General features: G+C 39.7%; 1 protein-coding gene across 1 annotated transcript in view; it reads left to right on the top strand.

The window, feature by feature from the left end:
* The window catches only part of MYO5C (myosin VC), a 103299-nt gene that overhangs the window by 27226 nt on the left and 60426 nt on the right, over window positions 1-15647 (top strand). Inside the window, exons 4-11 of the mRNA XM_018575964.1 lie at window positions 107-251; window positions 2140-2296; window positions 3590-3733; window positions 3821-3902; window positions 5415-5522; window positions 6090-6196; window positions 8227-8492; window positions 10298-10379. Of these exons, the coding sequence (XP_018431466.1) occupies window positions 107-251; window positions 2140-2296; window positions 3590-3733; window positions 3821-3902; window positions 5415-5522; window positions 6090-6196; window positions 8227-8492; window positions 10298-10379 (1091 nt within the window). The remainder of the gene's footprint in view (window positions 1-106; window positions 252-2139; window positions 2297-3589; window positions 3734-3820; window positions 3903-5414; window positions 5523-6089; window positions 6197-8226; window positions 8493-10297; window positions 10380-15647) is intronic.

The following is a 15647-nucleotide window of genomic DNA, read 5'->3' as shown; positions in this document are numbered from 1 at the left end:
GTTTACACTTTGATAAGAACAAAAAAGATAGTAGACAGCAGGACTATTTGTCTTTTTGATGCCCTTAAATGTACGTATCTACTAACAACTTACCTTTTTCCTGCAGGTATTATCTTGGTTGCAATCAATCCTTATAAAGAAATTCCAATATACGGAGATGCAATTATCCATGCATACAGTGGGCAAAATATGGGCGACATGGACCCACATATATTTGCAGTTGCAGAAGAGGCATACAAGCAGATGGCCAGGTATCTGTGGGACACCTGGAATGTTTAATGTTTTTGATCCTAAGAAGATTTCTTTTACACTTCACCCTGTAATTCACTATATATTGTGTGTGTGCGTGTGTACAGTATCTCACAGAAGTGAGTACACCCCTCACATTTTTGTAAATATTTTATTATATCATTTCATGTGACGACACAGATACACTTTGCTACAATGTAAAGTAGTGAGTGTACAGCTTGTATATCAGTGTACATTTGCTGTCCCCTCAAAATAACTCAACACAGCCATTAATGTCTAAACCGCTGGCAACAAAAGTGAGTACACCCCAAGTGAAAATGTCCAAATTGGGCCCAATTAGCCATTTTCCCTCCCCGGTGTTATGTGACTCATTAGTTACAAGGTTTCAGGTGTGAATGGGGAGCAGGTGTGTTAAATTTGGTGTTGCCACTCTCACTCTCTCATACTGGTCACTGGAAGTTCAACATGGCACCTCATGGCAAAGAACTCTGCGGATCTGAAAAAAAGAGTTGTTGCTCTACATAAAGATGGCCTAGGCTATAAGAAGATTACCAAGACCCTGAAACTGAGCTGCAGCATGGTGGCCAAGACCATACAGCCGTTTAACAGGACAGGTTCCAATCAGAACAGGCCTCGCCATGGTCGACCAAAGAAGTTGAGTGCACGCAGATTAGACATTAAATGGCTGTGTGTTGAGTTATTTTGAGGGGACAGCAAATGTACACTGATATACAAGCTGTACACTCACTACTGTACATTGTAGCAAAGTGTAATTTCTTCAGTGTCGTCACATGAAATGATATAATAAAATATTTACAAAAATGTGAGGGGTGTACTCACTTCTGTGAGATACTGTATGTGTGAGAACCTATAGGTTATGAACACCGACACCAAAACTATGCCTGGGGATTTAGTTAATCTACTGCTCTCTATAAACAGCAGTTGGACTATTGTTGTTTTCAAAGAGGCTGCAGAATACAGACTCAAGATCTTCCATTTAAGTTATAATTAGGGATGTCCCGATGCCACTTTTTCATCCGGAGACTGCCAGATGACCCCGCTCGGAGCGCCGCCCACCGGAGCAGCAGTGACGCGACGCTCGGCGAGGTAAGTAAGAAGAAAAAAAAAAAAACATAGCGCAAGTACTTGTCAAAATGCCCTGTATCGGGCCCGATTCCAATGCTAGCATCGGTATCGGGACATCCCTAGTTATAATATATATTTGCCAGCAGATAGACTGATTATAATAAGGGTGGTAAGGACCCCAAACTTTTGGGGTCCCATGGGAATAATAAAAAATGACCGCGCTTCAAAGATTTTCAAAATCAGTTTTGGCTATGCAAGACTTCAGACTTGTTTTTGGAAGGTGATAAGCAATGGTGGCTCTTATTGTAGGTTTTTGTTTTCAAGATTTTAAAACTATCATATGCAATATGTATGTGTGCTCCCAATAAAGCTGCATAAGATCCAATTCAAACATTCCAGAAATGTTCCATAAACCCAGCAAAACACAAATATCTATGTACATAGACCCTAATGCTTGATCTGCCGGAACTGGTGGGGGACTGATTCATTGAAAAGCGATCTGGGTCCCCAGTAGAATTTTCTGGAAATTATTTGTAATAAGCAAACGGGACCCTTATCTTAATGAAAGTATATTTTACTATTGCCTTACCTGCTTAATTACGAATATTAATGGTTGTCTTCAACTCTGCAAGAAAAAACATTTCAATGTGTTAATTATATTAATATTTCTCAGTCACGCAGTATTAGTCAATTATAACTCCAACCTAACTTTTTTTTCATCTAGTTGTGGATAGAGTAGAGAGATGTAAGAACCTTGTGAAGTTTGTATTGCTTATTTTTTTATGAATTTCATCCAATGACCAGGAATAATAGGAACCAGTCCATTATTGTTAGTGGAGAATCTGGAGCTGGAAAGACAGTTTCAGCAAGATATGCTATGCGCTACTTTGCCACAGTGAGTAAATCAAGCAGTAAGGCTAATATGGAGGACAGAGTACTGGCATCCAACCCAATTACAGAGGTAATTTGACACAACACTGAATATGTTATACGACATATATTATTATATTAGTACATTCCTATTTTTTAAATGTACTTGCATTTTTGGGCTATATAACATTATAGGATATTTAAAGTGTTAAAGTGTATATTACCCCAAAGTGTTATATTTTTGATATGTGTGTGGGGTTATGTACGCACACCCACCACAAAAGGAGAGACCAGTTCACGTCTGTCTCTGCCTTTTACACAGGGGGTACGACACGTCTATATGCTGCTCAGGCTGGCCCATCCCTGCACTGTTTGAGTGACAGCAACTGGGATGTATGGCGCTGGTAAATTGGCCGATTGGCGAGTCATGTGACCGCTTGTAAACAAAGAAAAAAAAGGTATTAACAAAGTGGTTTGCTTTATATTACTATTTAAAACTGCGTGGGCTGTTTAGCAATCTAATTTACACTTAAATATATTGTGAGGATTCGCTCCAAACGGTACCACATTAAGGACACCGCCACTCGCTCTTCAGTTTTTAAGGGCTTCTTTGCCCACTTTTATTAATGCACAACTCAAAAGAAAAGTCCACACAGGCGTTCCCTCGCAGGGGTTTTCAAACATAAAGAACCATTTTCTGTCAAACGCTCATTATTCAGTCTTACCGACTTCAGGTGGTTCCGTTACCTCAAAACTTCTGGCCACACAGGCGGATTGCCACTCAGGCTGTCTGCTCCCCAGACACACAGGCTGGTTCTAGGGTGGGGCTCCTCACTTAGGAGGCTGGGACTTCTTGTAGAGGCCCTAACAAGCCAGCTAGCTTCATCTGGGCTTGTTACCTCCAAGCCTCCAGCCCTCTCAACACTTTCCCCCTAGAGGAATAACTCCCTTCATACAATTGAATACAGACATCCCCATCTGCCTGCTGCCACAATATTTTAAAAAATCATTTTTTTTGGCTAGTGGGTGTTGAGTTAATTTAGACTCAATAGGCTTTATAGGCTTAGCATAGTTTTTGCACCCAGAAAAAAAAAAAATTTACTAGCATATTTCTGTTTTTGCCAGTTCTCAGTGAATGCACTATATGTTTTGGTGCGGTCATGTTTCTGTAGCCAATTATAATTAAAATATCCAACATGGACTTGGAACTGCAAATTTGAATTGAAATCGTAGCTCACGTAGAAGCCATGGTTTCCCATACATATCTTTAGATATTGTGTACTTATACTGTAAAATAATGTTTTCCGTTTGTCAAAGTGGCTCGTTAGGAAAATGTTTTCCTTAAAGCCTAAATCTTTAAATGTATTTGTTCTTTTTATCATAGGCTATAGGAAATGCAAAAACCACACGAAATGATAACAGTAGTCGATTTGGAAAATACACTGAAATTAGTTTTGACAGAAGATACCAAATAATTGGTGCGAATCTCAGAACATATCTTTTGGAGAAGTCCAGAGTAGTGTTTCAGGTGACAACAATAGAAAATATTAAAATATATATGTTATGCTCTGAATTTTAGTTTATGTTGATTTTAAAGTCTATTTTCTTTTTTTAGTCTGAAAATGAAAGGAATTATCACATATTTTATCAGCTCTGTGCATCAGCTTCCCTGCCTGAATTCAAGAACCTTCATTTGAGTATGTATAAAAATCAGCAAATTACATGCTTTTGAAAATGGGCTCCGGGAAAAACTGAGAAACTAGTAGAAATGTAACCCCGCAAGAAAATTGTTTCATTTCGTATTGATTTCGATTTTTATTTGTCTAGATTTTTGGATTTAGGATCCGAAATTTGATTCGGTTCATTATTCGGATTTCTGATCCATCCGAAGTTTCATTCCGGAACAGTCAAATTTTTTTGTTTTAGAAGGAAGTCACCTATAAAGCAACCCCTAACAGCCAAAAAAATAAAAAAATTTGATTGGCCAAAGTACAGTCACATGTCCAATTTAGTTTGGTTTTAAATGAAGTCTGGTCAGATCCGAATTTCGTTAAACGGACATTCAGATTCGTTCACATTTCGGGCGCATTCAAATTCGGAATTTCAGATGCATCCGAATTTACAAATTTAATGAAATTCGTATGAATATCCATTCAGAACTAAACAACATTTGCATGTCTAGAAACTAGTATTTTAATACATATTGACAGGACTTATACCTGTTACCTAGTGTCCCTAATGTATGCTGTGGCTGTGCCCAATTCCTCCTAGCTGCCACAGTCAGGTAATCCCTACTTCTGATTGGCCCTTTTCAAACAGGAAAAGGTGCAAAGGAGCATGGAAGGGAGCAGAAAAATGGTATACAAGGAATTTTTAGGAAAGTGACTCCTTAGAAGTTTCAAATGATACCGTAAGCTACTTTAACTATTAAAAGAAAAAATATATACCAAAAAGTAGGTACCACAATATGCCCACCACTGTCTTTATTAACCAGAAAACCTCCTTCTGTGTACCTCTATGGTTCAGTTTTACTTTGCCTGCTTTTAGAACCAACTGTCAGTCCCCTGTTCACTGAGATTGCCTTACTGCCCAATGAGAACACTTTCATAGGACAAGGAAATAACAGCTGCTGGGACTTAGCTTAGAGGTCAGGCCCCATGTAACAAAAGCGCTTAGAGAAAGGAATAGAGAAATAGGAATTTCTGGCTAGTAATTGTAATGCAAGAATCTTGTTCTAACCACTCTTATGTAGTACGTTATTTTTAAGACCTCATACACATAGAAATGAAAATACATGAGTCCGGGTGCATTTGGAGCTCAATTCTAAACACACCTGTGATGCTTTGCAGCGTCTAGGTGCATTCAGTTTAGCTCAGTTTAAACAAACAAGAATTTGCTGCGTCCAGGGGCCGTTTAGCTTAGTTTTACACAGCTAAACGCACCGAAACATGTGTAAATGCGTGTAAACACGGCTAAACGTGTCTAAATGCAGCTAAGCCCAGAAACAGCTAAACAAAGCAAAAAGTAATCTGGGAAGCATAAAAGTTGTTTATATTTCCCGGAAAACTTCTCTTGTGTTTAACGCAAAGCGGCCTGTGTGCATGAGGTGTAAGACCTTAAACTACAATTTATACTTCTGTCAGGATTTGTTCCACTAATAATTATTTGCATTGATGTTTTACATATGTATTTATGTATTGTACTTCTAGCGAGTGCAGACAACTTCAACTACACAAGTATGAGCGGCTGTATAGAAATTGATGGTGTCAATGACAGAAAAGACATGATAGACACACAAAAAACATTTCACTTACTAGGTAAGAATGTAAAAAAAATTAGATGCATTAAATGAAAACTGGTTTGTAGCTTCAGTAGCATAGTAATGAAAATTAATATCACCCAAAATTCAAGAATCAAGCAACTTTTGTACATGTTGCATACACAGAAAGGACTAGACAATGATCATCTTGAAGAAATACTTGAAGGATTTACAGCTATGAAAGCCATAAAGCAAGCTTATCTGCTACCTTTCTGTTTGTCATCATTTTCCAATTTAAACCTATCAAGTTAGAGCATGAAGCCAATTAAATAGCTGATCTTATTGGTGTAAGCAGAGAGGGTTGATAGTGTTCCAACTTTTTTGTTATCTAGCTTCCTGTTTGTTACTGTGACCATTTATTTATAATATAAATGTTGTTGTTTCTTATTTTTTTCTATGTTCATATTACTTTTGATTTTATTACTTGAAGAACTTATGACTTTTTGGTAATTTCATGGATTTATGTGGACAGTTTTTTTCCCAGTAAAACAAAGTAAGAATGTTATTTGTTACCAGATTAACCTAGATTCCCTTCTTTCTTTGTGGCAATTGGCACAATGTTTAGGTTTCAATGTTGACTTTCAGATGGATGTCTTCAAGGTTCTAGCGGCTATCTTGCATCTGGGAAACATACAGATCAAGCGAGTTAATGATGACAAGTCATCAGTCAATGTAAGAAATCCAAGCTATTGTAAATTAAAGTACTGCTACTAATCCAATAATAAACTTTTGCTTGGCCTATGAAACATTTCTCAGTTAAAAAAATATCAGATAAAGTGACAGGTTGGATTTTGGCAACAAGTGTTTTTATATCCAGGATAGATGAAGAAAGTTGGTTTTATTTGTTCTTGTAGCTTTATATGGAGAAGCTACCTCCACTTTACATGTTATATTTTCTGCTGTTTCATTATAAATCCAGTACCCCATTCACGGAGGTGTGGGTTTTTAAATATTACACTTCCATAAAACTTTGTGGTGCGCCCCATTTTAAGTTTTCCAGTGGACAGGTTCTCCTATCTGGGTTGTAGATCTCAACCAGCAACTTCAGAGTTACCATTGGTTTATGTTTCTGTCACTGGGTCACTGAGATGGGTGGCCCCATGCATGCAGGCTTGCGGTTATGCTATTATGTTTGCATTTTTTTAAATAATGGATATTTTTTATAACCCAACCCTAATAGGCATTTCAACCATACTATATCCAAGATTGCTCAATTGCCTTTAACAAAAACTTTGTTTAGATATTTTCTCCAATGAAATCCAGGGCCTTCCAGAAAAAGGCGTGTCTATTTTAGCATCATGTGAGACTTAAATAGCAGACAGTTGGACTCAATTCATGTACTCTTTTGCTTCTGAAGGCAGTTGGTAGTAGCAGAGTTTATATAAAAATGGAAAGACAAAAGAGCGCCACGACCTACTGCAATGACAGATGGCAGGGGGATGAAATGGCAAAAGGTGGCGTGTTGCACTCACAATGTGACAGAGTGTAATGCTCTTTTCTCTGATGAATCCTTGGTCAGTTGAGGTGATCAGTCAAACGAATCAGCACCTCTGGAGATGTTAGCACAGAGAAAAGATGACTGGCGCCCTGATCGTATGACACTGTAAACATATATTAAATAAAATTTGTGCAAATACACTCACAGAAATATGTGGTAAAACGTGCCCATCTGGTGATCTGGTGATGCTGTGGGGGGGGGTCCCAAACCCTGCAGGATGCAGCTGTGGCGGTGTTCTCTCCAGTGTACTGTCTGATCCAGCTGCCACAGAGTGGCAGCTGGATCATGCTGGGTGAAGCAAGTGCTCATGCAGTGGTCATTAAAAGGCAGGACGGCAGTTGGATGTACTTATGTGAGGAGGATGGAGCCTCACGCTGGACAGCCTTGCAGAGCGGTAGCTAGAAGGTGTTGAAAGAAGGCAGGAGCCAGCTCACAGCTGGTCTTGAGAGAGCAGCGGGGCATCAGTTGAAAGATGCTTGTGGAGAGGTGGGGTGGGAGCTGCACGCTGGCTAATTGGGCAAAGCAGCAGCTGGAAGGTGCTCTGTGGAGGGGAAAACAGGGGATACTGTGCGGGAGCAATGAGATGGGGAGAGCAGAGAACAATAGCGGTGTGGAATGGTGCAGGTGTAAGGGGAAGTGGAGGCAACGCGTTTCAAGCATATTTATTCCTCTTTCTCAAGCCAGTAAAGGTGTAATTTTTTTTTGTTTTTTTTCATTACACCTTTACTGGCTTGAGAAAGAAGACCTTGGTAATGAAATAGATGCAACAACGGGTCACTTATATGGGCAGTGAGCTGCATCAGGCATTTTCATATAATGCTGTCATTCACAAACAGCAATTCTGAGTAACGTTCGGGCCATGGATGGTCCAAATTGCCACGTATGCTTTCCTAAGCATTCTGGTGTCCACTAGACAAATAGCTGTGTTCATTTTGAAATGTTGGGAAATAAGATTTTTATATTTGATAATTGTTCTTTAAACTTTAGATATCTTTATAAAAAAATTGATGAGTATATCATTGCTTTTGAGAGAAGTCTTGGTGAGAGCAGTGCTGAAACAATATCAGTGCATGCACCTGTTATTTGATTTGGGTTTTAATTCTGAATAATCAATGTAGCTGTTATTGCCATCATTGCTATAGGTACATCCCACTTTCTACATTTTAAGGAATTTACTCCAACTGCTGTTCACTTACCTTTGTAGAAAAGTGACAAGCATCTGCAGATATTTTGTGAACTGCTGGACCTCGACCCAGAAAAAGTGGCACTATGGCTTTGTAATCGGAAAATAGCCACAACATCAGACACCGTCATCAAGCCCATGACAAAACATCAGGCTGAATATGGCAAGGATGCTCTGGCTAAGAAGATCTATTCTCATCTCTTTGACTTTTTAATTGAAAAAATCAATAAAGCCCTAAGGTTCCCAGGAAAACAGCATACATTTATTGGAGTGCTTGATATCTATGGGTAAATATAGCTTATTGTTTTCTTCCTATCGACATAACCTTTTCAAGTTTTATTGAGCTCATTAATTAAGTTATATTGGGGAAACTATTTTATTTTATTCAGATTTCTGTGTACTCAAATCAGTGCAAAATCTAAACAGGATATTTTGTTACTGAGACTCTTTAGGGGGGAAAGTTCCTGAAGTAGGTGTTTCAGTAGGTCCTTGCCTCTTTTCATTTATTTATTATATACGTATAACTGGTATTTTTATAGCGCCAACAATTTACGCAGCTCTTTACAGAGTTGCACTTTCACATCAGTCACTGAACTCAAGGAGCTTACAATCTAAGGTCCCTATCTCACATGCGCACAGAGCTGATTTAGACAGGAGCCAAACATGTCTTTAGTATGTCTTCCACCCACTACTGATTTGCTTTTGCTGGGTTTTGTAGTCCTCTATAGCCGGTGCCATTCTGCATGCATTGCTGTATAATTTTACACTTTCCATTTCACTATATTGCACACCACACTATCTTTTTTCTTTTTTACTTCCACCGCTCCAAGCTTGCTCCTGTGATGGACTACAACCTCAATACAAACTAGTAGTCCTATCAATGGAGCCATTTTTTAAACTTTATTTTATTGTTTATCCGATTAACCGATTAATCGAACCTAATAATCGGCTAACTAATCGATTTTGAAAATAATCGTTAGCTGCAGCTCTAATGGTGTCTCAGCCAAACTGCCTGACACAATTATAGTCGAGCTGCAAACAAACAGCTAAATACAAAGTTAAAGGAAAGATTTAATTATACTTTAATAAATGCATAACATGCATAACATGAAAACAGAACTCCAGTTACAAAAAGTTATAGTCTAGCTATAGAAAAAAATTAAACAAAAACACTTTCTTTTCATCCAGAGCTGTCCCTCACAGCAATTCCTTTCTGCCAATCTCATACAACCCACTTCCTCTGAGCCCAGGCTGCCATGGACCTGCCCCCTGGGCTGGGCACTACCGTACTAAAGGATCTGTGATGTCACCAGACCAGTTTGAAGACTTAAGGAAAACATTTATAAATAATTTGCTTAAAAAAAGGGCACTGGGGGTAATTGTTAACCAAGAGTTCTGTTGTGAAGCTCGGCACACCCATTACAGTCTGATTGTGCAATCTCCTTTAGATCTACCTAAGTATGTTGTGCCAGAACCTGCCTGACTGCATATACATTGATAGGATAGATTAGGTAGGTTCTCATATTGCATAGTTCTGGTAGATCTAAATTTGATTGTATAGAGATTGTATGGCCAGATTGTATCATATATGGTGAGCTTAAATGTTTGTGCCAGCTATTGCTAAACCTAAAGATATTTAGGACTTGCTATATTTTTCTTGAAGACATTTCGCTGGTCATCCAACCAGCTTTCTCAATTCAGAATGACGTGTACAAAAACTATCTGTGAATGTTGTGCCAAGCCACATAATCTGTTAGTCACAACCAGGTGTTGATTGCATTTGCATAATTGGAGCTAGGAGGTGTTATTAACCTGCCCAGAGAGAGGTGTTAAAACAGCATTGCATGTGGCAGACAATAGATGTCTCACCCCCCACCTCTATAAATATTTATTTTTGTGTTGGCGTTCCTGTCCTGGTGACGGCTGCACCACGACCTATAAAGGCATCATGGGGACAGGATATGAGGGAAAATCTCCCCAGTACAGTCACAAACAGAAAAAAGAACCTTATAGAAATGTTAACTCTTCCGCACACTACACAACACTACAAATTAGGGTTTAATGTATTAAAACATAAATCTCTTCAATGCAGGTTTGAAACATTTGAAGTCAATAGTTTTGAACAGTTCTGCATCAATTATGCAAATGAGAAACTACAACAACAGTTCAACTTGGTAAGTACTCAAAGAGCAATGTCAAATGCAGTAAACCATAGAGACCAATTAGTTATCACTTCCTGATATTCTTACTTCACTTAAAAGGAGATCATAATAATTGTGGTCAGTTTCATGTTCGTTTTTAAAGTTTGCAAAATTGTAAACTGTTAATATATTTTTTTTATTGTGCATGTAAAATCTTTGTTTTAAACAAACCTTTAATACTGGAAGCACCTAGCACACTGGTTTCTGCAAAGCATTCTGGGGGTAATAGAAATGGAATTATAATATTTTTTTAAAATTCAATTTGATTTGAAAGTTTTTGAGTTTTATACGGATGTTCTGTTTTACCTATTTATATAACAATCTTTGTTTTACAAATAAACATTTAGGGTTCACTCATGACAGTTCAGTGTTTCTAAAGGGAGAGCACAGCAGAAGCTGCTTGTTTACAGATTCCCTTTTTCTTATTGAAACTTTGTAGGAACATCTGAACAGGCAGACAGGGACAGGGATGAGTTAGATAATCTGTCAGTTGTGGAAATTTAACTTCAGCTGTTGAGCTCTATAATAAATAGGCTTTTTACAGTGAAGGAAATGAGGTTAGCCTGTAAAACAATGTGAGCTCCACTCAGGGCCGAAAGAAGGGTGAGGCGAGTGAGGCACTCTCCTCGGGCGCAGCTGCGAGGGGGCGTAGCCAGGGCCAGACCTGCTGGACCTAGTGCCCTGCGGGGGTAAGAGGTAGGTGGGTGCTTTGGGATTTGGATGCAGTGCTGTTCGCCTCAAATTACCATCTCACTCACGTGCAGCTCTGCCATGTTACATAGTTACATAGTATTTGAGGTTGAATAAAGACACAAGTCCCTCAAGTCCAAACTATTGCGTTTATGCATTTCTGTTTGAGCAGGTGTGTGCGTGTGTGATTTTGCTCTTAAGAGTACTTGTACCCCTTTATGTTATGGTCTCCAAGGAACTCGTCCAGGAGTTCCTTGAATGATTCCACACTCTTAGCTGAAATCACTTCCTGCGGCAGAGAGTTCCAGACCCTAACCGCTCTAACTGTGAAGAACCCCCTGCGATCCATGTGTATAATTTTTTTTCTACCAATTGTGGTGGTGCCCTCTGGTCTTTGTTATGGAGCTAACCGTAAATTGTTTGTTAATAATGTTGCTGTCGCCGTTGAACAGTTTATACAAGAAAATCATGCCCCCCCTTAATCTCCTAACCTCCAAAGAGAACATATCTAATTTTAACAACCTTGTTTCATAGTTCAGGTCTTCGAACCCCTTAATGAATTTGATTGGATTTTTTCCAGCTCAAGGACATCTTTTCTGAGTATCGGTTACCAAAACTGGACCGCATATTTGAGATATTGCCGACCCAGTGATCTGTAAAGTGGCAAAATTATAGACTGATCCCTGCAATAGATTCCCTTCTTAATGCAAGACAGGAGTCTACTTGCTTTGTTTACAGCAGTCTGGCACTGCGAGCTGTTCTTCAGTCTGCGGTCTATAATGACCCCCAAATCCTTCTCCGTTTCCGACTTCCCTACTGGCACACCCATAAGTGTGTCCATTTGCCTATTTTTAACTCCAAAGCGCATTACCTTGCATTTATCGACATTGAACTTCATCTGCCATACAGTTGCCCATTCCCCGAGTTTATCCAGGTCCTCATGTAATGTTACAATGTCTAAATCCGTGTCTATTACCCTCCCAATTTTTGTATCATCAGCAAACACTGAGACATGGCTACTCAATCCCTTCCCGATATCATTAATAAACAGGTTAAAAATCATGGGGCCCAGCACAGAACCCTGGGGCACGCCACTGACTTCAGCCCAGTCTGAAAAGGTGCCATTTATCGATACTCTTTGTACACGTTCCTTTAGCCAGTTTTCTATCTACGTGCACACTAATTCATCTATGCCAATAGCCCTTAGCTTGTATAACAAGTGTTTATGTGGCACCGTATCAAATGCTTTGGCAAAGTCCAGATATACTACGTCCACCGTCCTCCCTCCATCCAGATCTCTACTCACCTCTTTGTAAAACGTTAGCAGGTTGGTCTGGCAAGAACGATCCTTCCTAAATCCATGCTGGTTATCGGTTATTATTAGGGCTGCGGAAATTAACGATTAATTTCTCGATCAATCGTTAAACTTTTTGATCGATTAAAATTATTTTGATCGCTAATGAAAACACTCACCTCTCCGCCGGCTTCCGGGAGTCCCTTTGACGTAACGGACATCGATGTCATTTACACATACAGCACAGCAATGAAGTAATAAAATGAACTAGGATCACACTAATCCAGCACGTTATTAATCTCACGTGCCCCACTCAGGCGGCGGCAACATTGAGTGGGGCACGTGGGATTAATGATGTGCTGGATTAGTGTTATCCTAGTTCATTGTATTACTTCATTGCTGTGCTGTATGTTTATAGGCCAATGTAGTTGTATCTGTATGTGCGTTATAATTAATCAACATTAATCGATTCATCGATTTAAAAACATTCGATTAATCGAACACGAAAATTTTAATTAGTACCAGCCCTAGTTATTATGCCATGATCCCGGACGAATTCCACTAAGTAGTCCTTAATAATTCCGTTTAACAGTTTACATATTATGCATGTCAGACTAGCTGGTCTATAGTTCCCCGGTTGGCATTTTGACCCTTTTTTGAATATAGGTACCACATTAGCCTTTCGCCAGTCGCTTGGCACTCTGCCAGCCATTACGGATTCCTTAAAAATGAGGAATAATGGTCTCGTTATCTCCTTGTTGACTACCTTGGGATGTAGATTATCAAGTCCTAATGCTTTATTTGCATTTAGTAGTTTAAGCCTATGTTGTATCCCAGTTTCAGTCAACCACTCAGGTGTATTTCTTGTTACATTTTGTGTTTTATCATGTACATTAAACCCGTCTTTTTCCTTGTTGAATACCGACGAGAAAAAAGTATTTAGCGCCTCCGCCCTTTCCCTGACGTCTGTGACTAACCTCCCATTTTTGTCCTTTATTGGGCCAAACTCCTTTTGGGAGAAAATGTGCTGTTAACAGACGAAACAAAATTACAGCTTTTTGGTAAAGCCCATCATTCCACTGTTTTCAGAAAGAGAAGACAACACAGTCCCTACAGTCACACGTGGTGGGGGGTCACTGATGTTTTGCTGCTTCAGGCACTGGATGTCTTGACTATGTGTATGGCATTATGAAATCTGAAGACTACCAAAGAATTCTAGGGTGCAATGTAGGGCCCAGTGTCAGAAAGTTGGGTCTCTGTCAGAGGTCATGGGTTCTACAGCAGGACAATGACCCAAAGCACACATCAAAAAGCACCCAGAATTTATTTCAGACAAAGCGCTGGAGAATACTGGACTGGCCAGCAATGAGTTGGGAAAAGGAACTTCCAATCTGAGAGACCTGGAGCAGTTGGTGAAAGAAGAGCGGTCCAAAACTCCTGCAGAGAGGTGCAAGAACCTCATTGATAGTTACAGGAAGCGATTGATTTCAGTTATTTTTTCACAAGGGCTGTGCTACCAAATATTAATTGAGGGTGCCAATAATTTAGTCCAGTCTATTTTTTGGCGTTTTGCTTGGACTGCATTAGTTTGCCTTTTTTTTCTCCACTTTTTTGTGTCATACCAATACAATCAAAAGAAATAAACATGAGAAGGCCTAAACATTTTTAAATGCAACAATTTTCTGCGCAAAGTGGTGCATTATCTGACAGAAATGCAGGGGTGCCAATATTTTTGACCATGACTGTAAGTGCAAATGCACTGATCTGGATCACAAAAGGAATGTCAATGCTAATGCATTGGGAGTATTTTCTGCCATAGCCTGCTCTATCCCCATGACCCCTTAAAAAATCAATTTTACTTCTCTTTGCTCTGTCCCCATCAGCCTGTAGTGCGTGGGGCTGTTGGTTCCCTCTTACAGCTCTGCTCTCTGCACAGGCTGTGCACAGCACAGAGATGATGTCACCACTACTTTTACAAGGTAACACCTGTGATTGCAAAGCCAATCTGTGCACACAAAGTAGATTTATATCCTTGGTGACTACTGAGGAATATATTTAAATTAAAGTTGTTGTGCCTGCAGTTCAGCTTTAATGTGACAAGCAAATTACTAGCAGTGAGCTGTGTTAATGAATTATAGTGTCTTTAATTTCTGGAAGAAATTATAAAACCCTGCTTTTGTCATTACATGCCCTGTTTACTTAAGGGAGTATAACTTCCTGATAGCTGAGATCAACTGAAAAATATTTCATTCTTCAGATACCAAGAACAGTTGAAAAACAGGTTGAGTGGGTTAAGTATAAGCACTATCCTGCTATGGCACCATATTACTTTACACCTCAGTACAGAGCCGTAGCTAGCTCCTTTTGCACCCGAGGCAAGAACAGAAAATTGTGCCCCCCCAACAGACGGGTGATGTCACCCAACGCCGCACACGTGTAGCATCATGTGACGTCATGCGCCCCCGCCTTCATGCGGAGGAGAGCAGCGGGGATCCGAGGAGAAGCTGGAGCCTGTGCCGCTCCTCCCTGCCGAGCTGTGGCTGCATGGTGCCCCTGTTCCCATGGCGCCCTGTGCTTGCCATGGCAACAGAGGCGAGGGGGCGCAGCCAGGCCGGCCCTGGCTGTACCACCTCTCATCAGCGCCTGAGGCGAGTGCCTCACTCGCCCCATGGTAGCTACAGCCCTGCCTCAGTACCAGTAATTACCTAATGGCTTTACTTTTATAGCTCAGGCATAAGGGAAGACCTGGATTCCAACTTATTTATAGTCAAACATGCAGTTTAAGAGTATATATATATTATACAGCCAGAGAGTGCCATATAATGTAGGACAAGATCCAGCCATATAACACAGTAGAAGCTTGTTCATGTAAGCATTTTTTATAGCATATCTGTCATGTGAAGTAAGATCAGAGTTGAAACCTCAATCCTTAAATATTGATTACTGCCCACTGTAGTATTACAACTGTTTTTTACATGGCTGTATTAAATAGGATCAGTAGGAACTTATAAACATGATAGTGTGATGGGTATATGCAAATGTAATACATTAGATATATTATTATTATTATTATTATTACATAGGATTTATATAGCGGCAACAGTTTGCGCAGCGCTTTACAATATAAGGAAGATATTATAATCACAATACAATTCAAGACAAGATGGTAAGGAGGGCCCTGTCCCTGAGAGCTTGCTATCTATAAGGAAGGGAGAAGTGATACATGAGGAGGTAGGTGTGTGGGGATAAATTGTTTG

The sequence above is a fragment of the Nanorana parkeri genome, unplaced genomic scaffold (assembly GCF_000935625.1).
Source record: "Nanorana parkeri isolate BGI_ZX_2015 unplaced genomic scaffold, ASM93562v1 scaffold55, whole genome shotgun sequence".
NCBI classification, from domain to species: domain Eukaryota; kingdom Metazoa; phylum Chordata; class Amphibia; order Anura; family Dicroglossidae; genus Nanorana; species Nanorana parkeri.
This window is presented reverse-complemented; position numbering and strand designations above follow the sequence as displayed.